This window comes from Aptenodytes patagonicus, chromosome 18 (genome assembly GCF_965638725.1).
Source record: "Aptenodytes patagonicus chromosome 18, bAptPat1.pri.cur, whole genome shotgun sequence".
Lineage (NCBI taxonomy): Eukaryota > Metazoa > Chordata > Aves > Sphenisciformes > Spheniscidae > Aptenodytes > Aptenodytes patagonicus.
Genome location: NC_134966.1, coordinates 6,624,661 through 6,646,346, shown reverse-complemented (window position 1 = coordinate 6,646,346; position 21,686 = coordinate 6,624,661). Strand labels below are relative to the sequence as shown.

At 42.6% G+C, this 21,686-nt stretch overlaps 1 protein-coding gene across 1 annotated transcript; it reads right to left on the bottom strand.

The window, feature by feature from the left end:
* Nucleotides 1-193: 193 nt before the first annotated feature.
* On the bottom strand, nucleotides 194-20,238 carry PKN3 (protein kinase N3). The gene is made up of 22 exons (XM_076355502.1): nucleotides 20,159-20,238; nucleotides 16,444-16,726; nucleotides 15,732-15,880; nucleotides 14,102-14,231; nucleotides 13,837-13,988; nucleotides 13,260-13,455; nucleotides 12,758-12,949; nucleotides 12,391-12,500; nucleotides 11,763-11,906; nucleotides 10,743-10,818; nucleotides 9,574-9,760; nucleotides 8,412-8,523; nucleotides 7,302-7,378; nucleotides 5,729-5,795; nucleotides 5,029-5,120; nucleotides 4,484-4,660; nucleotides 4,332-4,394; nucleotides 3,692-3,768; nucleotides 2,984-3,126; nucleotides 2,632-2,739; nucleotides 1,975-2,055; nucleotides 194-1,079 (listed from the first exon to the last, which is right to left on the bottom strand). Exons 1-22 carry the CDS (start codon nucleotides 20,177-20,179, stop codon nucleotides 867-869), a joined length of 2,850 nt encoding a protein of 949 aa, XP_076211617.1. The 5' UTR covers nucleotides 20,180-20,238; the 3' UTR covers nucleotides 194-866.
* Between the last annotated feature and the right edge of the window lie 1,448 nt (nucleotides 20,239-21,686).

Below are 21,686 nucleotides of genomic sequence, written 5' to 3'. Positions count from 1 at the left end.
TATGTGACAGCTGATGACACCATGCAACATGTACACAGACAACTTCAGTGGGAAGGAAGGAAGGAAGAAAGAAAATATTACTAGTGACATTTACAGAGAAAAATAAAATCCTGCCTGTTGAGCAGAATATGGTTAGCCCTGATCTGAAACATTCAGCTAACACAAAGGAGATGAAAAGCTGAGATTTCATTATAAGGAAAGCTATCTTTATTTAAAAAAAAATAATAATAGCATGTGCAAAGCTGTGGCTTTTTTGTATCATTAAAAACTAGCTAAGATTTAGCATCCTCAAAGAAGTAGAAAGAGACTCCTTTTCCTTAAGATAGATCACTTGGATTATTATCAAACCCAAACATCATTGTCTTGTTTGTGTTAAAATCCATTCCTTCTCTGGCATACACAGAGTTATGATGGGAATGGGCATAAAATTATTACGAAGAGGGAATGCTGCATATCTTTTCTAGAAAATAGGTGAGAATCAGCCATTCCCCCTGCTACTATGCAACTTTAAAAAGCCATGCTACTTACTTAGGCTTTTTGCAAAGAGAAACCTGGGTTGCAGAGATAGTTGATTTAAATTAAGTCCAGCTTAAATTCCAAATTTCCATCTATATTCAATGGCAGCAGAAGATGCATCCAGTCAAACATTAATTACTCTTTAAAGATAATTGACATCCAGTATCCATCCACCAAACGAGGCTGAAAAAACACAGTAGATTAACTCAGCTTGCAGGGCACTCTCGTCCTGGGGTCACCAGCACTACCAGTTCTACGAATTCTGTTGACTTTTCCATTGCTCATGCCAAGTCCTCTCTACACTCTCTCAAGGTGGTAACAATCTGTTCCTGTTTCTTATAGCACAAGAATCAAACATCTAAAAGGTGTCTGGAGACAAAGTCAAAGTCCTTGAAGACAGTCTGCTGCTTACGGGTTAGGAGAGCAACCTCCTCTGGAGGAGTAAGGATTGGCTTTTGTGATGTAAACTCTTCATCAAAGTTGCTAATGTCGGTCGGATCTCTTAAAGTGGGCACAAAAGGGGGCTTCAGAGTCCTGGCAAACAAGGCATCCCAGTCAATTTCCTGTAAGAGAAGGAAGTGAACAGGCCAGATTGACATTAAGATTATTTATGAAATGTGAAAGTAAGAGGAAGGATTGCCCCTTCCAGATCATTTGCAACATGTCTTACTGCTACTAATTTAAAAGAGAGAGAGAGAGAGAGAGAGAGAATTGAAAAAAGGCCCAAAACAAACAGCATAGTTGGTGTAGGCCAGGTAGTACAGAGATTCCATACAGTCTAAGGCTGTTCTTCAGAACACCAAGAAACAAAGCTACAGCTCAAACTATATTTAGGAGGGACAAAACTGAAGTGCAGCTGTGGCCAGGTGGATCTGTGGACTTCCCAGCGATTTCTGCTGACATCCAAGTTCTTTTCTCACTCCAGTGCAAAGCCAGCCAGGGGCTAAAAGGCTAGTAACTTCTGGCAGATGGGTAATGACAAGGAGGAAAGGTAATTCCTTTTCCTGGAACAGACGTGTACCCTTGACCCAAAGCAAATGTGTCTTTAGCCTCAATTTCTCTTAGGATTCATGTATATCCTGCAAATGCAAGTGCTGTCAAATAGACTGACTGGCAATCACTGTCATCACTAGACAGCACCTTTGACTGCTGCAGTTTGATTTAAAAGGGGTGTTTGCTGATGGCTCAAAAGGTAAGTATATTTGTACATAGCAGCATCACAATTGGAAATAACAAAGTGGCTCTGGAAGCCTACAGATCCCAGAAAACACACTTGGGGGATGTAATTTCAAACATGAATTGAAACACATATTCCTGAATACAGCAATGAGGTGCAACAGAAGCTACCACTAAGATTTCACTGACAACTAATGGAAATATGCCACAATACCAACAGAAAGCAAACCACTCTCAGCTCAAACACAAGAGATGAAGGGGAGGGATAACGTGAGTTCCTACCTTAAAAAAGGCCTGGATTTTAATCTCTTCTGCATCTTTTTCCCCTGCTCCCAGTCTACGCTCTGGACATTTCCGAAGAAGCTGCAGGAAATACCAGTTCAAAAGTAAACAACTGGAACAAGGATGCACATAAGTAATGTTCCAGAAGGAAAAACAAAAGGAAGGAGATGGACTGACCCCTCAGTATCTTCTCATTCTCACTTTGCAGCAAGGTCATAATCTGCTAGTAATAGCTCAGACCTAGTTCCTTGTAAACAACTTGCCAACATCAATAAGATACCCGCTATAAAGCGCATGAAGCATCTCATCTTAATTGTGCACCTGTGACTACTGGGTCACATTCAAAAACTGAATCAAGCCATCTCCACTGAATGACTCTGACATTCCTGCCCTTTAATCAACATTTCTCCATTTCAGACTTCGCAGCAACAGACCTCAGTAAGAAGCCTGCTTAGTCATCCTTAGACAGAAGAATAGCATTTATGTAAAGAGAAGGAAAGGAAAAATACGTGTAAATTTTAAATGTTTCCTTAGTCTGTGTAGGCAGCTCCAGATTACACAAACAAATGCTATCTCGTCCTAATAGAGTCCCTCTGGATCCACTTACACAGTAAATGCAAATTCCTCAGGCTCCCAGAGACCCATCAAGCCCATTACCTTACGGATTATAGAAAGTGCCTCAGATGAAAGGAATCGTGGATACCGGACTTCATCATTGACAATACTGTCAAAGACTTCTTCCTCATCATCTCCAGGGAATGGTGACTGCAATTGTGACATTTTATTATTTAATCCACATAGCACCCATTCCTCACTATTAAAGAGGGATGAGAATAGCAGGGAGTTGTATGGATTAATTAGTGTTTGGCAAGCACTATGAATGAGAAAAAATGTAATTTAAGTACTAATAAATAGTTGGCTACATTCAGCAAAATTTTATCTCCGGTGGTCAGGTACTGGTCTCCCCAAGACTGCTTAGTGAAATCCTCTTAGAGAAAGGTGGTCTTACCTCACCAACAAGCATCTCATAAATGAGTACACCCAATCCCCACCAGTCTACTGCCCGAGTGTATGATATGTCCGTCAGGACTTCTGGAGCCAGAAATTCAGGAGTGCCACAGAAGGTGTTTGTGCGGTCTCCAAAACCTATTCCTGTAGGAAAAGAACACTTCTGTAAAATCCAGCACACATTACTAAATGGATCACATGCAATCTCACCTTCTGAAAGCTATAGATTATCACTTTATAATCTAATAATGTTAACTGGGCAAGGGCTCTCATCAATGCTTGTCAATGCCAATAAGGAAGTATGAAACCTGAGGCCTCTAAAAAGTCCATATAAGAAATATACAGACAATACTTAAATAAACAGCAAAACCATGGAAACCATTGCTCATTTACTCAAGTACGTATTTTGTAGTATCCTATATTCTGTCTCCTTTGAGCAAACAAGCACCTTGTAAACTCCTTCATAAGTTTCCTGAAGAGTAAAGGACAAAGTACTCTTTCCAAGTTCATCATAGCCAGACAGGTGAGGTTTTTTTGTTGTTTGGTTTGTTGGGGGTTTTTTTTGGTGGATTTTGTTTTATTTTTAAGATGGGGATGAATACAAGTTACACACAACCATCTCAGTACCTGTATTTGTGAACACTTTACTAAAGCCCAGATCCTAAACTGGTTCTGATGGTTCAATTTTGGCTTCACCAAAGTCACTCACCTTCCTTACACAATCCAAAATCTGCGATCTTCACAAATCCTTCAGCATCTAAAAGCAGATTATCCAATTTCAGGTCCCTGCAGGCAAAGGAGAGGTAAGAAAACGGTGGATGATGTCTGACGATTGCCAACCAACATCTTTTTTTTGCAAGAGGTAGAAACTAGATGTTAATAAAGAGAATAAAATCTAAATTGAGTAAAGTCTACATTTGGTTTAAATAATGTATTATTTGGAAGATTCCCCTTAATTTATTGGTATTTTCCTCTTAACGAAAGGCTCACAAAGCAGCTTAGAGCTGGGTGTGGCTTATTCATCTGGAAAAGAGCATCCCACAACAGCATGACAAATTACTTGACTATCACAGTAAGAACGAAAGCAGTGACTTACAGGTGCCCCCCAGAATGTATTGACATGTCACAGAGGATGAATCACCTGCAACATGTCAGATGAATAACTTCTAGATGACTTTCTTTACTGTAAGCACGATGAACATGCCGATAGCAACAGGCGATGGGGAAAATACAGACAGACAGAAAGATTAGAAACCCCAGCAAGATAGTGAGCTCCAGACATACAGCTACAGGAAAAATAAACTTTCAATTTGCTGAACTGTCTTATACTTTATTTTTTGCTGTATTACCTATAAACAATTTTCTTCTCATGCAAGAACTGGAGCCCCAAGACTACACAGGCTGTATAAAACCTAAAAGAGAGAAATAGTTATCAGGAAATATCTATGAGAACCAAGTTAAAAATTTATAGCACCTGAAAACTAGACTAATTCTAACTCACTGTGCCATATGCTCTGGAAAGACATCTTCATGTATGCGCATCATAAGATCACCACCCGGAGTATATTCCATCACAAAACAAGCATGATGAGGTGTCTGGAAACATGCAAACATGTTCACAAGGAATGGATGATCGGAAGAATTGACCACTTCAAATATTCGCTTCTCACAGTTCAAGCTGCCAGGATTCAAAGAATGAAAACGTCAATGTTAAAACTTGGCAGAAAAACCTGTTTTGAGAAAGACAGGATGAAGAAGAAAATCTTTACATCTTAAGTTACAGAAATAAAAAGTGAGGGCTAATACAATATTTATCTTACGTACTTCCAAACCTTGAGTTTTAGAGTAGTATTCAGGTGTTATTCCACCAGAAGCTAGAAAGCAGCGCTGTTATGTTTCCTAATTCCTGATTTTAGTTACCCAAGCCTTAAGGTCACATTTAACCTTAATAGTACCATGACCAGTACACATCATACCTACTAACATTTGATTACAGGTGTGTTAATGTAGCCTCTGGCAATAGTACCATCTCTAAACGAAGCTCACCTATCAATTTCATCTCTCCTAATAATATCTTTTTTCTTCAAGGCTTTGATAGCATACAGCTTCCCAGTTGGCTTGTATTGGGCCAGCAGTACCTGAAAGACAACAGAAAAGCTGTACTTCAAACAAATCTGTTATTTCCTTATTGGATTACTTTGACTCCCATTGACACAAACTATTTCCATCCACTCCAGACAGTTGTCCTCAAAACCAAGCTCAAGTAACTCCAGAAATGGAGCACTTTTTTTCTGCTCCTTGTGCTGCAGCAGTCCAGAAGGATGTCAGCGTAAGTTATATTCTTTTCACAAACAGTAGTATCACAGCTGGCCAACTGCTCTATGAGCACCTCAGAGGTCTCACAGCACGCAACTATGCACACAGTTTTTGGGAATGGAGCTATTCCACTAGTGATCACAATGATAATGAAAAGAATGAAAAGAATGGTAATGATGTGCTTTATGGAATGACTTAGCACTCCCCGGATGGTTTTCTCCAGGCTTTGAAGCCACAAATCTTCTGGAGTTTTGACTGTTAAAGGAGTTAGCAGCTGTTTGTGTGGTTGGGTTGGGTTTGTTTTGTATATCTGCATTGCAACAAATCTCTTCTGTACTGCAATGTTTCTATTCAGACTCTGAGGCAGAGGCCCATCTTCACAACCGCAGTCCTACTGACCTCCTCCACAAAGTGTACACTTGTACACTACCTTCCCAAAGTGGCCACGTCCCAGCATGGCGATGCAGTGAAAATCCTCAAGCTGAACTGTCCTTTTCCTGCAGACAAACAAAGAAGAATTGCTGAGACAATACCCAAAAGATGCATAAACAGATAACAAAGGAGTGTGTATTTGTGTTAGGGGAAGAAGCTCTGTATAGCAAAAGGGAAAGTGAACAGCTGTGTCAACCACTCCTCACCTAGGCTGAAATCCTGAAAAGTTAGGCTTGCTGCTGCTGTTCTGCCACTGAAGAAAGGAGCAGGTAACAGTAAGGTGAGGAAACTGCTCCCAGTGGCAGCAGTTCCATCTGTACTGGCAACAGGAGCAACAATTCTGACTGTCCAAGGCTTGCTTTCTCTGTTACTTCCCATAACAGGATTGGTTCCCCCTGACCCCCATCCTTGGGGCAGTAAAATTCAATTTTGCCTACACTCCTTTCAGCAGGCTCAGCAGCAATTGTGTTAATCGGACATGAACATGTGTATCAAGTGCTAGTAGGACAAGGGCATAAGGAGAAGTTCTCAAACAGGAATTGGAAATGAGACATGGTGAGACAAGAGACATAAGATGTTGCTGAAAAAAAAGTAGCTGAATAAAGAGATGCTATAGAACGTTATGTCAGCCACAAGGTGTTACCAAGGAAACTAAGGCTGCAGAACTACTTGGCAAGAATTTAAAAAAAAAACAACAAAAAAAACAAAACAAAAAAACAACCCACACCCTAAAAGCTTTAGTCCAGGATCATCTTTAAAAGACAGCAGACACTCCATACTCCTCCACTGAGTGAAATGAGGGGCTAAGTATCTACGCATGAAGGACAACTCCTTCCTCAGCCTTCTCAGAGAGAAGGTAGGTAGGTGCCGGACTACATCCTGACTACAGGGTTTTGAAAATGGGACCCCTCAAAAGTGATGATGAAGTTATGAACATAATTCTATGATCTCAACTGCAAGATCAGCTTAGACAGATTTTGCTATTTGTGCTTTTTTGGTCAGTATTTGTTCAACAACATTCAATTTTTTTTACTTGTCCTGTTTTTGGTATATTTACTACTGTGTATCCTTGCTACATACAAATTGTGTATATCTAACTGCCATAGACTACTAGCAACTTACTGTTTTATGCCTCCCTACGTAATGAAAGACAGTGTATCTTGCATATCAATAGAAACAAAAGAGTGTGAGGGATGCCAAAAGTGTTTCTGAAAGGTATTACTTAGAATGCAGACACGTCTAAATATGCTACACCATAAAACTTCAAACACAAGGAAGCACTTGAAGACAGTTAAATGACTTTACCTTCTACTAAAGTCATCTATTACTTTAGGCCTAGTCTATCAATAGGCCAAGTATTGGGGTTAATAAGCAGATAAGGCACAGCAGACATATGGACAAATAAGGTTCAGAGCAGACTTTTCATGGTATTGTCTACACTCAGCACTAAGAGTCTGCTGCTGAGTAACCAAAGCATATCTTGAGCAGAATTTTAGTCTGCGTGCTCAAAAATTTCAGCCCAGTGCCTCTTTAATCTGCGACCCAAGACAGCCCATGCTGTCCACAGTTACCTTGGAGATGCCTGGATTGGACATTCTGTTAGAGCAGAGCTGCAAGACTTCTCCTCAACATGCAGCCTCTTCAGACACTAGGAACAGAAAGAAAATTACAGTGTGTCATCCTCTGGAATCACCAAGTCAGACCTGAACACCCACACCCAACTTTTCTCCTCTGTCAAGATCCAGCACAACCACAGACAAGTTCTTGCAGTTGGTCATCGCCTCTGCTTGGAGGAAAACAGCATGAAAACAGATTGTCTACGGTCACACAAAACTATTCCCATGTACAGTATTTTTTTGATAGGGCCAAACCCTTTAAAATAAATGCTTTTAAAAGTCTAGGATAAAACATTTCCTTTCTAGAAAAAAGGCATCTCATGTTCCAAAAAAAAGTCACAATGATCAGAGAATGCATTTTCCTCTACCACCAAAGCCAAATGAGAAAGGGTAAGATGTGGTAGAACCCAGGTCATTAACCATTATACTGCTGAAAACAATTTTCCTGCTCCTTTCTGTCAGAAAAGTAGAGCTCTTCTTGGTTTTGCTCAGTTTCTTTAATGACAAAGAACCTCATCTCGTCCTAAAAGCCTGCCGGCCCTCCTTCCCTGCTTTCTCTGTGCAGTCATCTGTTCTGTACTCTTGCCCTGAACTCCCAATGCTGACCTGTCTCCCATTTTGCATGTCCAAGAAAAGCAACTTAAAATTTTAAAAAAAGAGAAGAGAGAAGGAAAAAAGAAAAGAGAGAAAAAAGAAAAGAGAGAAAAAAGAAAAGAGAGAAAAAAGAAAAGAGAGAAAAAAGAAAAGAGAGAAAAAAGAATACATAAAGATATAAAAAGAGAAAAAAAGAAAAAAGAAAAAAAAGAAAAAGAGAAAAAAGAAAAAAAAAGAAAAGGAAAAAAGAAAAGAAAAGAAAAAAAAAAAAAAAGAGGTGCAACACTTTTGTGAAGGCTCCATGCCAAAATAGCTCACTGGATTCTGAATCCCTGGAGATCAGCCAGCTAATGAGGAGGTGCCTGCCTAAAGTATAGTTAATTTCTCCAGTAATAAACAAATAAGAAGAACCAGGCCTTGAAAGAATACCAACCAACAAAGAAAAGTCTCCCTATTAGCCCAGATGATTACCGGAGAATCTGCAGGAGACAGTGTTGATTCATTGGAGTTAGCCGTCAGAAAAAGGCGTGGAGGCTTGGGTGGCGCTTCATCAGCAAATGTAAGCTTAGCCACAGGAAAGTCACTGCATTTGTAAGACAAAATTGAAGGAGGTTGCTTTAGGGCAGAACATTGTACACAGACACTTTTGTAGCACATAAAACATCAGCAAAGTTGAGTTCAGTCCTGTACACTGGACAAGAGGACTCCCTGATTCACACCACAAGTCTGTGAAGTATCAGCAAGACATATTCTCTCCTAAATTAATGAAAAGAAATGAGCTATTAAGTTGGTGATGGTTAGACTGACATTCCAACACTAGCTCTCTGATGCTATAAAATTAATGAAACATAGGTGTATAGAAATAAATCACTATGGTCAAGAATTTAAAGGAAGTCTTGATTTTAACAGCAACGCAGTAGTTGACTCAATTTTTTTTCTTTTCTAGGTCTTGTGAATCAGTGGGAATAGCCTCTTTCAGAGAATGACTAATTCTCTAAAAATTAATTCTAACAATTTTTAAAAATTACTCTTTAGAGAATTTTCTTCTACAGCATATTTAAAAGCTTAGTTATGTACCTTCTGAGTGCTACATTATGCTACTGGTTGGGGTACATGTAACCTCATGAAAGAATGCATTTTTACCACAACAATCACATTGTGACCTTGCCCAGAGTTCAGTTACTATACTGGTGAAGACATTTAATGAGTGGAATTAAGAACCAGTACATTTTTTGTGTGTATAAAATAACTTTTGAAAATCTGCTTTTGGGGTTTTTTTTCCTATCACAGTGTTTACTTATCACCACTTTTATGCCCACAGACCTTACTGCAGAGGAAAAGAAAGCTGCTGAAGTTCCCCGGCTCTGGAACACACTGCTTGTTAGGACAGCAATTCTGGAAATCGGTCCTACTGCTAACAATAAATCAGAGCTAGCCACAGCGTACTGAGCACCCCACTAAAACCACATCGTTTCAGGCAGCATTGGCTTTTTTAAAAATCCTGAATTAAGTTCCACAGATACAATTTTCACATCAATATCTTCCTCCACCTTAGTAAGGTGCAACAGAATTTTAAGATCTATCCTACACCCGTTCCAGAGCGTCATCCAGCAACACTCAGAACATGACTTACCTACTCAATTTGGACATTGAATCAACATGACTTTGCGGGGGAACTGGAGAGAAGTCTGTGTGAACAGGGTCATGAAGTGGGGGACTCAGAGTGCTCATGGAACTACACGGAGGGAGGAAACTCATCATCAGGCGACCCCAAGCAGCAACATTTATGTTCATTTGAGGAGCTCGGAGAAATTCCTTCCCTGGAGGAGTCAGAGTCAAAACACCAGTGAGATTACAACACACAAATTACAATCTCACGTACTGTTAAATTATCGTTTTCGCCCAAACACCCATGGGTTACTCAAAAAGGTAGGCCACCCTAGGGAGAATGGGCTTTTTTTTTCAGGGAAGAAAGTTTAATAAAGATGATGATGAAACAGATCTACTATTTCACCTAAGTTCAGCTCCATATAATATCATAACGATCCTCAAGTAGAAGTTGCATAAAACATTAAAAATTGATTTTAAGTCAGGTTTTCTTCTATTTCAACACTGTATTTTAACCATGCAGCCTGTTAATAGAAAGTTTCTGAAAATGTCTTAAAAAGAGTAAAACATTTGGGATGTTTTCATTATTTTTACTGCTTCCTGAAGAATATAAATATAAAATCTCATTTATCCCCCACAGCCAGGAGTTCTCAGTATGTAAGGTCTTACCTTATTCAGCTTCACAAGAAAGAATTTGCAGACAAAAAAGGAAGTATGCAAGCTATTCCAGTCTCTAAACTATTAATCTGAGATGCCAGCTCTAAAGACTTGACAGACAATCAGTAGCCTGTTCATGCTACAGTCTTCTATAATTCAGAGTTTTCCAGAAAACCTTCCAATATCTGTTCATCAGTAACAGCATCACTGGTTAAATTAGGACAGCTTGAGTCCTGGATCTTGCTAAGTCTGTTAAATAACTCGTAATTATATCTTCCTAACAATGTTAATTGTGCATAGAAACACCACGACAATATCACATTACGCATCATGCTGCAGCCAGGCTGCCTGCACTTTTTATGACTGAACAAACTTTCACATTCTAATAAAGCCCACCTACTCACACACAGTAATTAGCAAGCATTTTAATGTCTCTCAAATTTAATGGGATAGGAGTGCGTGCCAGCCTGCTTGTGCAAACCCCTGACCTCACCTACACACCCTAGACAGTAAGCAGTCAGTTCTCCAGCAGCTTACCTTTCTGTTTGGGGAAAATGCGTTTCTGTCGCTGCAATTTTGGCTTTCTCTCAATGACAGGATTACAGAACATCACCTATCAGAGAAGCAAAGGGGATTTGTCGGGATTCTTCATTTACACTGTGAACACAAACTTTCACACATGCCTGCTCTCTCATCAAATTCTCTATTCATATCTGTTTGGTAAATTAGGAGTCACTCCTATAGACTCCAGACTGCATTATTCTAGCTTCACCCTCTAAGCATCTGTTACTTCAACTGTGATTTTAGATGTTGGAATTTTCCGCTACCTGAAATGCAGAAAAACCCCAGAATTAAGACCAATTCATATCCCAAACAAAATTAATCTAATTTGTAAAGCCATGCATAAAGAACACAACCATTTGTAGGGTAAGGAAGGTAGTAGCCCATGGCACAGAAGTAAAAACCAAAAACAACCCCCACAAAAATCAAGGAGGGGGGAAGAGGAGGCAAATTTTGGTACATGAGGTCAAGATCCTACTTTTGGAAAGATAACCACAGGAGCTGTCATCACAATACAAAGGAGAAAGTACTGCGGCTTTTAAGGGATTATCTGGATGATCTCTTCATTGATGGTACTTCAAACTATTATGCCTCAGAAAGATGATAAAATAAGCATACCCAGAGGGAATGTGGATCTCTGATTCTACAGTCTCTGTGATTCAATTCTGACCATTAAGCCATATGTTTAATTAAAGTGTCACCGATGACTCATAATGAAAGCAAATAAAAACCAACAGATTTCACAGCGCACACACATATAATTACAGTGGAGCAGCTGAAGAGTCACTCTGGGCTATGGCATGTGTACATCTATTATATCATGTTGTTCCTTATTCTTATATGTGATATTGATGCAAAAGGATTTCAGGTGTCATTCTACCCTTCTAGATTATTGCTCCTTCCATTCCTTGTATCCTGGGTTGAACAACTGCTTTCAGGGCACGCACCCTAAACAGACAGAGTTCTCTGAAAAAGAAACAAAGCTGACATTTATACCTCTGCAAAAAGCATTCCTTGGGGTTCAAGTGAGAGGCACATCCCATGACGTTCATTATCAAGGAAATCATCCAAACGTAAAAACTTCACTGCACATAGTTCTCTCCAGTCTCTCCAATAAATTGCAATTTCTAGCTCACGAGACTAGTGGGATGGGTGAGTAGTGAGGGAGAAAAAAAAAAAGCAGAAGAGTTACATACTGCCCCACGCTCTGGAAATGGCACACATGCTGTTGTAAAAATCCGGTAAACTAAACAGTACACATAAGAAACTTCTTTAATCCTTCTGTTCCCTGCTTTCTCTGATGTTCTCAGATCTTCCTAGCTAAAGACCCTCTTGGAGATGGCTGTCTTGGCTCCCCATTTCAGAAATCCCCGTGAGAGCCACTTTGCTGGTAAGATGAAATAAAACTGCTCAGATAAGGAGAGAAGGACAACAGATGCTGTTCAGGCTGAATCTCTGCCAGAGATGCACTGCCTTCAGAGGAAGACTAAGATAACTGGCACATGAAAGGACATGGGGACAGCAGCAACAGAGTTGAATCAAGTGGAATGGCAGCTAGATGAGCAAATCAGGTAAGGTGAAATGGAAAAACAAATACAGCACAGGGAATCTGGGGCAGACTTACCCGGTCCAGCTCAATGATAAAGCTCTGGTCCCATGCCTGGTTATTAACTGGTCCCCAGTTTGTTTGGCCAACCACTTTATTGTCCACCTTGAGCACAGCAAGGACCTCATCTGGACAAAGGAGAAAACATGGATTATAATCTTTTACCAAAGAAAATCTCTCATGCTGAAGGTGAATATCCCAATCAAATGTAATTTCCAGGAGAGTACTAGGACGACTAGGTATAATGCGATCCATTTTCTCTCTAAGTTTTGCAGAAACCAGGTTTCTTATAATTACACTCATACCAGGCTAACCTAGTACCTTGATGAGAAGCCCCCATGCTCCCATATGTCACTCACAGTTCAACAGGGAACCCCATACTCACTACAAGGCTCTTCATTCCGCAGGTACTTTCCTGCAACACTACGGCCATGGATACCCAGGCCAACTCGTGTTCGGGAAAGGGACCTCAAATCACTTGGGCTGCCACAGATGGGAGAAGAACTAGTCATGCGGGAACGTCCTGGAACATTTTCCAATAGGTCCTGACACCCCATCAGTCTCACTTCCAATGTTCCTGGGGAATTTTAGGAGAGCAAAGAATATTATTATGTAAAAGATGAAGTGATTCCAGTCAGCTTGTCCTCACAGGGGTCCAAGAATTTCTCAGATTCATGATTTCTTGGTTAACAGCTCAAATCTACCCCAGACTAATAGACTGCAAATCCATATGATCAGAAAGCTCTGGCTGGCCTAGAAGAAATAAGTCCAGTTCCTCGAAAATCAAATGTCCATATAACAAGAGGCATTACAACAATGAGAAGAACTGCAACTCATTTTTCCCTCTGTCCTCCTCACAACAACATGCCATGCAGGATTTATGGTACCTGTAAGGGCTGTAGGTTTGATGACTGAAGTGGGTTGGATGCTGCCTTGCTGAGCTCCCAGGGAGGAAGTATTTACTAGTTCCTGCTTGATGAGTGCTCTTTTTGGGTGATCAGGAGAAAGCTCAGTAAGCTGATGTTCCAAGGACAAGCGCAGCAGGTCAATCTTCTGAGAGGACTCTTGCAAACGACCCTGAGCCTAGCAATATGAAGTAGAACAGAAAGCAGGCAGAAATTTTCAATGTACAGCCCCAGTCCAGGTACTATTAATCCTTTATGAGCTACTAGAGTAAGCTTCAAAAAAAGACCAGATAACTTCTTACTAATAAAGGAACAAGACGAAATATTTTCCCATAGGTCCTGACCACCCCGTCAGTGTCACTTCGGATGTTCCTGAGAAATTTCACCAAAGCAAGGAACGTTATCCCTAGAAGGGAAAGTGATCCCAATCAGTCTGTCCTCACAGAGAGACGGGAACTTCCCAAATTAGTAACTCTTGGTTAACTCTACTCATTCATGCTAAACCACTAATGTTGAGGCATGAAACCACCCTCTCAAGAAGGCCTGAATAAGTGCTTACCTCAGCCAAAAACTTGCGATCCTGTACCCGACTCCCTCCTAGGATCTTCAGCACATTTTTTGCCCCCTCAGCTACAGCAGCTTCAATGCGCAGGTGATGTCTCAGCTCCTCAATACGCAGCTCCAAAGCACTGATGGTGGTCCCCATCCTCACTGGCCATTTTGGAGATAAAACATAACAAGGGTGAAAATTGACTGAGTATTCTGGATCTTGGGGCTTTGGACGCATCTGTTCTGGGCTGTATCAGTTACTTAAAACACCTTACCTGCTGGATCCACTGTATCTTCCATCCCTCCTGCTGACTGAGATACTTTCACAATGTGCATGCGGATTATTTCAATCTTTGTCTTGCTGTCCTGAAGCATCTGCTGAGCTGTAGCCAGCAGCTTCCGCTCCTGCCAAAAAGAAAGGATATGCAGAGAGAGAACCATGTTCATTAAAAATGTATTACGATGATGTGTTCACATATGAGGATGAGGTGGTACCTGCAAGAAGGGTCATAAATGATCCTGAAATGGCATACATACGCAGTTACGTAAAGGAGACACTGCTGAGGATCAAGGACTTTGAGATCACTATCTCCATTTGTAGAGGGAAAGGACAGGTAAAGGACATGTCCAGTTAATACCAAACCTTGCAGTCACTGAGACTTGTGCTTCACTGGCCAACTGTGCTTACAGTCTTTTGTGAGCAGAGGTTTTGAAAAAATAAAAATATCACAACCCTCTACACTGCTGGTCTTACTGAATTAAGCTTCGTAATAAGCTTGGATTTTTTTTTTTTAATTATCCTTTGACTTTTAAATATGATTATGCCAAACTCAAAAGGTGGAATGAATATGAAACCAGTACATCTCTGAAAATTTTTCTCACATAAAGTGATACTACATGCTGTGCTCTATCCTAAACAACCTAGTGATATCAAAACATCACACCAACTCAGTGTACAATACCAATACTTTTTAAACTTTCTTTCCTCAAGTCAGTGACTGAATATACCTCTTATACCGCCCTTACTACCTTCACAGGCTTGCAACAGTTTTTCTAGAGATAGCACTTCTATCATGCCACTTCCTATGAGATGCTTTTCTCTGCCTCTAATCTGGAGTCACTATGAGTGTTGAGGTTAGATGCATTAACATCTCTTTGTTGGCATTCAGCCAGCTAAGTTAAGCATCTAGACTGAATAAGTAATGCAGAGTCTGCAGCTGGTAGGGAGAGGTAGATCTCTCCAAAGGGCCATTCTTCTGTTCGAGAATGATAACACAAGCTACTCTCTAGGCACCTAGAACTTTCCACTGAGACTACAGAAGGATTTACATGGCTAAGTTAAAACAACATGATTCCCAACTCTATCATTAATACCGCTAAGCAACATTCAAGAGCAGAAGCACAATCAGCATCTGCCATGTAAGAACTGCCAAAAAGATCAAAACTGCCAGACTATGCCCGTCTGTCCGGTCTAATAACTCCCCTCTAACAGTGATCACCACCAAATGCTTCGGAAAAAGGCATAGGCAACCACATCATGGGCCAAAGTGGAATAAACTACACTTTCAGAAAAGCCTTTTCCTAACTTCCAGTAATTATAGATTGGCTTAAGCTCTTGACAAATGAAATATGCACCATCCAATTCCTTGCTGATTCCTGCTAAACTCCTGAAATCTGCAACATGCAAGTCTAATGCAGAATTGGAGTATTGGTTGCCCTGTGCAGTAACATGACATGCTGTCACTGTGCTGAGCACCAAAATGCAGAGCTAGGATTCAGTCAAGCAAGCTTTGCAAATGAATTTCTTTCACACATCAATTACCAAAGAGAGTTTGTGTATGGACTCTAAATACAAATTTTGATCCAGGTATCCATGTTCCCAAATGGTTGTTTATTCTTGCTTACCTTGGATGCTGAATACATTTGGATCATGTTCTCAGCTCCTTGTTTCACCTTCATTTCAACATGCAGCTGCTTTTTCAGAGCTTCAACCTTCCTTGCCATAGGGTCTGGGTTTCTTTCCCAGAGACAAGGATCTGGTGATGCAGATCCATCTGTACAAACAATACAATCAATACCATTAGTCATCTTTTCTTGTGTCGTTTCACTGGGTTATAGATGGGTGACTCTATAAAAGAAGGTTAGGCTATAAAATAAGGTACAAAAAGGTCTTGTCTACAAAACTGGCTGCAAAACACTGTTTCAAATGAAGCTCTAGCTCATATCTGTAAATATTTCTTAGTTTATCAATGAACCTGTCCTAACAAGTACTCTTCCAATTTTTCACTCATTCATCCTGTAAGATACTTGGATGTTCAACTGCCCAGAAACTCTATTCAAATCTCTTCAATTCCACCTACAGTGTGCTTCTGAATATTGTCCATGCCCAGCACTCTCAGCTGGTCTTCTCCCTACACCGATGTCTCGTGTTGCCTCCTTTCACCTTTACTGCCCCATTCTCAACTTTTTACTGCACGGATCACTTCATCAACTAAATACCAACAGGAGAAACTCCCACTGCGTGTGAGCCCTCAACAGAAAAATATATCAATTCAATATATATAAATATTGAAGCACTATAACACAATTTTCCTGTCAATCACGACCCAAGACCTACCTGTCTTACTCTCCTCTTTGTCTGTTATTACAATCCTTGCATTAAGCTCCTGAAGTTCCCAATGCAGTTGCTCCAGTTTTCGGTTGGAAGATTTCAGCACATGCTCTATATGAACAAGATTCTTTCTGTCTGTTGTCGCTTTGCGCAGGTTTTCTGCTCCCTCTTTAATCTTCAGTTCTTTCTGTATAGCGCGGCGAAGTAGTTCCTTCTCACCCTCCAGTTTTTGCTGGAAGCTTGGATCCATTAAGTTCACACCATTGCCCAGCTGCAAGAGACAGCTGCCCTGCAATCAAGTAGTGTTGGGCAAGAGGATTTTAGAGATAACACAGTTCAACTATTTTTATGACATAGCAATACCATCAGAGGATTCCACTCCATTTCATTTAGAAACTGGTTCACACAAATTCTGAAGCCAATCTTTTCACCAAATTTTCAAGAAGACCAGACCTACATTTAAATTGCAGAGGACAGAACACAACTTTGATCTTAACATGCCTTAATGTGGTTTTGAACCATAATGGAGAAAAACCTTCATCTTACTTGTCTCCTTGTTATTTAATGTCTACATGCATCTTTGTTCTCCAAGTATCAAAGCCCAGCCAATATTTGTCCTTCTTCTGATCGACATTAACTTTTACTAGTATGATGTAGTAGATACAGATTTTTATCTGAATATGTCTTGATGCCGACTGTTCAGACACATCCCAACTAACCTGTTAGAGCTTTTCAGGAATGTCACAAGCATGCATTAACTCTCAGCTGTTACCCCTGAAGAAGAAAAATGTGAAACCTACAGCTGGTTCTACAAATGAGCAAGAAAGAGAGTAAGCTTAACTTTCTGCCGTATCTGAAAAGGTAAGCAGACTGTTGTCTCAATCTCTATTCTGCCTGTGATTTACAGGCAGTAAGGCGGCTTTAAAACATTGATTATTTTGAGTTGCATTAGTAGCATTCAAGCTTGTTCTGGGCTTTGTTTTACATCATTTTCAACACTACTTGTTCTAGTGATATATGCCTCATTGACAGCTCTGGACAGAGATGCTCTGTTTACAGACTCTGGACATACGCAGTATAGGCAATAGCAGCACAGGTATATCGCACTGACCAAATAAGCACTGAACTCAGACAGGAGCTGTGAAAGCTTTATCCATGAGGATGCTACCTAACACCGTAACAAACAGATCCAAGCAAGAGATTATGCTTTTCTCTTCAACAGGAAGAGTGGCTTTAAGGCATTCAGATCAATTAATAACCTACTATTAACGACTCAGCATACTCCCTGCTTAAATGCAAAAGAAACCGTTGCTCAGTCAAGCTCCACTGCACTAACCAACTTAATGTCACACAGCACGTCAGTGACTAAAGACAGAACTCGGGAACCCTGACCTGCTTTCACACTCTTTCATTGGCTGACCATATTTCCAACAATAAACCACAATGGTTTTGTGTTACCAGTGGTACATTACTGCACTTTAAGAGCGTACTATGCATCCAAAGCCTATGCCACTCATACAGAAACAATTATTTAATCATATCAGTATATTTTGTTATGCACCTCAAAGATCCAACCAAACATCCTTGATCAGGTGTTGCTACAATTTCAGACTAATAGCAAAATAATTAAAGAGGGAAAAAAATCTATTTTAAAGTTGGCCTAAAACCAAGTTGGGTCTGCAACAGATACACAATAGCCAAAATAGGAGTTGTTCAGATTGGTAACAAAACAAAAAGGTTCAGATTAACATCCTGATTCCAGGAAGTTCTCGCCCAACTAGTAAAGCCAGGAACTAAGCCAGAGCTTTGAAAAACATCCAAAGTTTTGTGAGGAAGAACTTGAATCATGGAGTTCCTGAGTCACAGGCATCCTTTACCAGCTGTAAGTTGGAAAATCAGAAAGCTCTTTATCCAGTCTGTAGCAAGTGACTAAAAGGAGTTCGTTGGTTGCAATTCTCATTTAAGTAATTAGAAAAAGCATACAGATTTATTTTCTATCCAAACTATGCAAATGAGTGTAAGCAATCTACCCCCTTTGATCCGCCCAGAGCAATGGAATGAGTAGTGCTGCAAGAGTAATGCCGATGAAGAGTAATGAATACAGGGACCTGGGTATTGATTCAGAGAACAGGTACAGTCTGGGCAGTTCTCAGGTCAATTTTCCTCCACATCACTCTGTGCCAAAAGCTAGTCTGAATACCAGATAATGTACTATGCTAATTTTCTAGATATATTTAGAGTGTAAGCATGGTATGTTTTACCGGATCCTTCTTCCCCTCTATGGATCAGAGCATGCCATAACATTGACATTGTTTGCACCAGGAAGATAAAATATTCTATTACTGAGGAGGATGGGAAAGCTGAATTTGCATTTGGGTTGATCCATTTTGCCTTCTGACTCAGAAATTTCAATGGGGTGTTGGGATACTGACACAGCCTGTGCTGCAGCTGCTCTTGGGTTCCCAGGGAAGGTCAGTCCTTCAGGGTATGTCTCCAACACAATCCCAAAACGCATCTACAGCTCGCAAATACCCACACTAGCTTAAATTAGCTTGCTTTTGGTATTTGTAGTGGGGCTGCCAGAAATCACCCAGGGCTTCCGCTAGACTTACATTGTACTGCGTACCGAAGTGTCTAGACTGCTTCCTAACTAGCAAAAATTTCAGCAGTATCAAAGTTGCACTTAGTCCTTTGGATTGCAGCCCAGGGAGATCCCATCACCTCAGTTATGCCCAGCCTGGCAATGAGCTTCACCTGCACAAAGCCCAGAGCAGACCTGGCCCTTAGAATTTCACTGTCACAGAAATTGATTTACAATTTGATATAATGAGCTAGCGATGAGGAGGCCGTCCCCTCTTCAGACCACACGTGTTCACCAGGACATTTTAAATCACATCTTTCATGGCAACTTTGTGCTGTAGGGATGAGGCCTGTGTCCGATAGACTCATGCTAACCACATTCACTCTTTACGAGAAAAAGCTACTGCAAGGTTTGGAAAAAGGCAATTGCAATCCTGTCTGGAGCCAGTCCCCTGTCCAACTCCGAGCTGCGCAAGGGCTGGTAAGGGTGGAAAGCAGCGAACCCAGGAGGCACCGAGATGGGGAGAAACCGGTCAGGCCGCAGCACTGGCAGCGAGCGCTTGCTCTTTGTGCCGGTCTCTCCATCCCTTCTTTCCCAGATTAGGCTTGAAACGCCTCAAGGAAAGAGGGCAGGGCACCTCCTCCACTCCGGGGAGCTTATTCCAGAAATGAATGTTTTTCTCAGCACGGAGGCTGGCTGCCCTCCCCCGGCTCCCGTGTGCCAGCCCCAGCAGCCGCCTCACCTCCCACACCTCCTCGATGCCGAGAGGGGATTTCCTCAGCAGGCACCAACTTGGCCCGAACCCCATTTCCCTGAGGCGAGGAGGTACATTTTTAGGGGATCCCACCTGCTTCGCACAGCCTCTCCCACCTCCCCGGGGCGCGGCCACCGCGAGAGGCGGAGGAGACAGCGGGAAGTCCTGCTCCCCCCACCACCGCCCCCTCCCCGGGGCCGGGGGCTTCCGACGGAACAGGGAGCTCTGCTTTCCCGGCGGGAGGATGGAGGGGGCCCCCTCCACGCTTTGAGGGCACCCAGGAGGGCGGAGGGGGCCGCCCAGGAGGGGCGAGCCCCCTCGCCTCAGGGGAGGCTCGCCCCGCCCGCCATGCTGGCGCCCCTCCGAGCCCTCGGCGCGGCGCTCACCTGCGGGGTCCCCGCCGCCATTGCTCCGTACGGCACCGCCAGCAACCGGCACTTTTTCAAACTTCAGCCTTCCCGGGAAGCGGTGTGCCGCCGCCAGCGCCCTCTCGCGGGATGCGGGCCCGAGAGAGCTGCCGGCGGGCGGCCCTCAGGGAGCGGGGAGCCCCCCCTTCCCCACACGCCGCCCGGCCCTGCCCCACGGGGTCCTCGGCCAGCCGCGGCTCCCACCCCTCTCAGGAGGTCGTCCCGCTGCCTTCGCCCGCCCTGAGAGGAAATGCGCAGCCGAGACCTGGCGGCGAGGTCCCGCAGCGCGCCCGGGATGGCGGCGGGAAGGAGAGAGGCGCGACAGGCCGGACGCTGAGGAGACTGAGGTACCTCCCGCTTCCCAGCGTGGACATCGCCCTCCGCGTCGGGCTGCTGGGGAAGGAGAGGCTTTAGGGGGCCAGCGTCCTTTGTAGGCACAAAAATTGTGGGTTCGTGCCAAAGGGACGGTATGGGGACATAGACAGTGACAGAGCTCTTTAACTCGCGCCCCGTTCGGTTCCTGACACCTCCTCTGGTAGCTGGGCACTGTGAGGAAAAATCCCTGCGGCCGGCCCCAGCCGGGGCCCAGTTTGCTGTGCTGACTCGATCAGGTAGTTTCCAATTTTAGTTCTCTAGATTGACTCGTAACTGGCATTTTTTGTAGGGGAACAAGCAAACTGCGACTCTCCTTTAGATAGGATGCTTCCCTGGAAAGGGGGCGATGCCTGCCTCCAGTGCTGTTTTTTGACTAACTTTTTCTCTGCAGAACTGCCCCTCTACATGTAGGATCTGGGGTTTCAGCTAAATAGTTGAGTGAAAAAATAACCAAAATGCATTGGCAAGGCTGGCAGTGATCCCCCAGCTATCATGGGTGAAAAACCACCATGCTGCTGTACTGCCATCGTGTCATGCAGAACCGATACACAGTGTGTCATAGGCCCAGTGTTTAAAACAAGTGGAAAAGATAGATACTTATTTGTCATGGTTTAACCCCAGCCGGCAACTAATCGCCACCCAGCCGCTCGCTCACTCCCCCCAGTGGGATGGGAGAGAGAATCGGAAGGGTAAAAGTGAGAAAACTCGTGGGTTGAGATAGACAGTTTAATAGGTAAAGCAAAAGCCTTGTGCACAAGCAAAGCAAAACAAGGAATTCATTCACTCCTTCCCATGGGCAGGCAGGTGTCCAGCCATCTCCAGGACAGCCGGGCTCCATCATGCGTAACGGTTACTTGGGAAGACAAACGCCATTGCTCCGAACGTCCCCCCCTTCCTCCTTCTTCCCCCAGCTTTATACGCTGGTCATGACGCCATATGGTGTGGGATGTCCCTTGGGTCAGTTGGGGTCAGCTGTCCCGGCTGTGTCCCCTCCCAGCTTCTTGTGCCCCCCCCAGCCTGCTCGCTGGTGGGGTGGGGTGAGAGGCAGAAAAGGCCTTGACTCTGTGTCAGCACTGCTCAGTAGTAACAAAAACATCCCTGGGTTATCCACACTGTTTCCAGCACAAATCCA

Coding starts and splice junctions, on each gene's coding strand:
- PKN3 (XM_076355502.1), bottom strand. CDS start 20,179: ATGGCGGCGGGGACCCCGCAG. Junction 12,950..13,259: donor CAAACCTACAGCCCTTACAG/GTACCATAAATC, acceptor AAAATTCCCCAG/GAACATTGGAAGTGAGACTG. Junction 4,395..4,483: donor TTTCCAGAGCATATGGCACA/GTGAGTTAGAAT, acceptor TCTCTCTTTTAG/GTTTTATACAGCCTGTGTAG.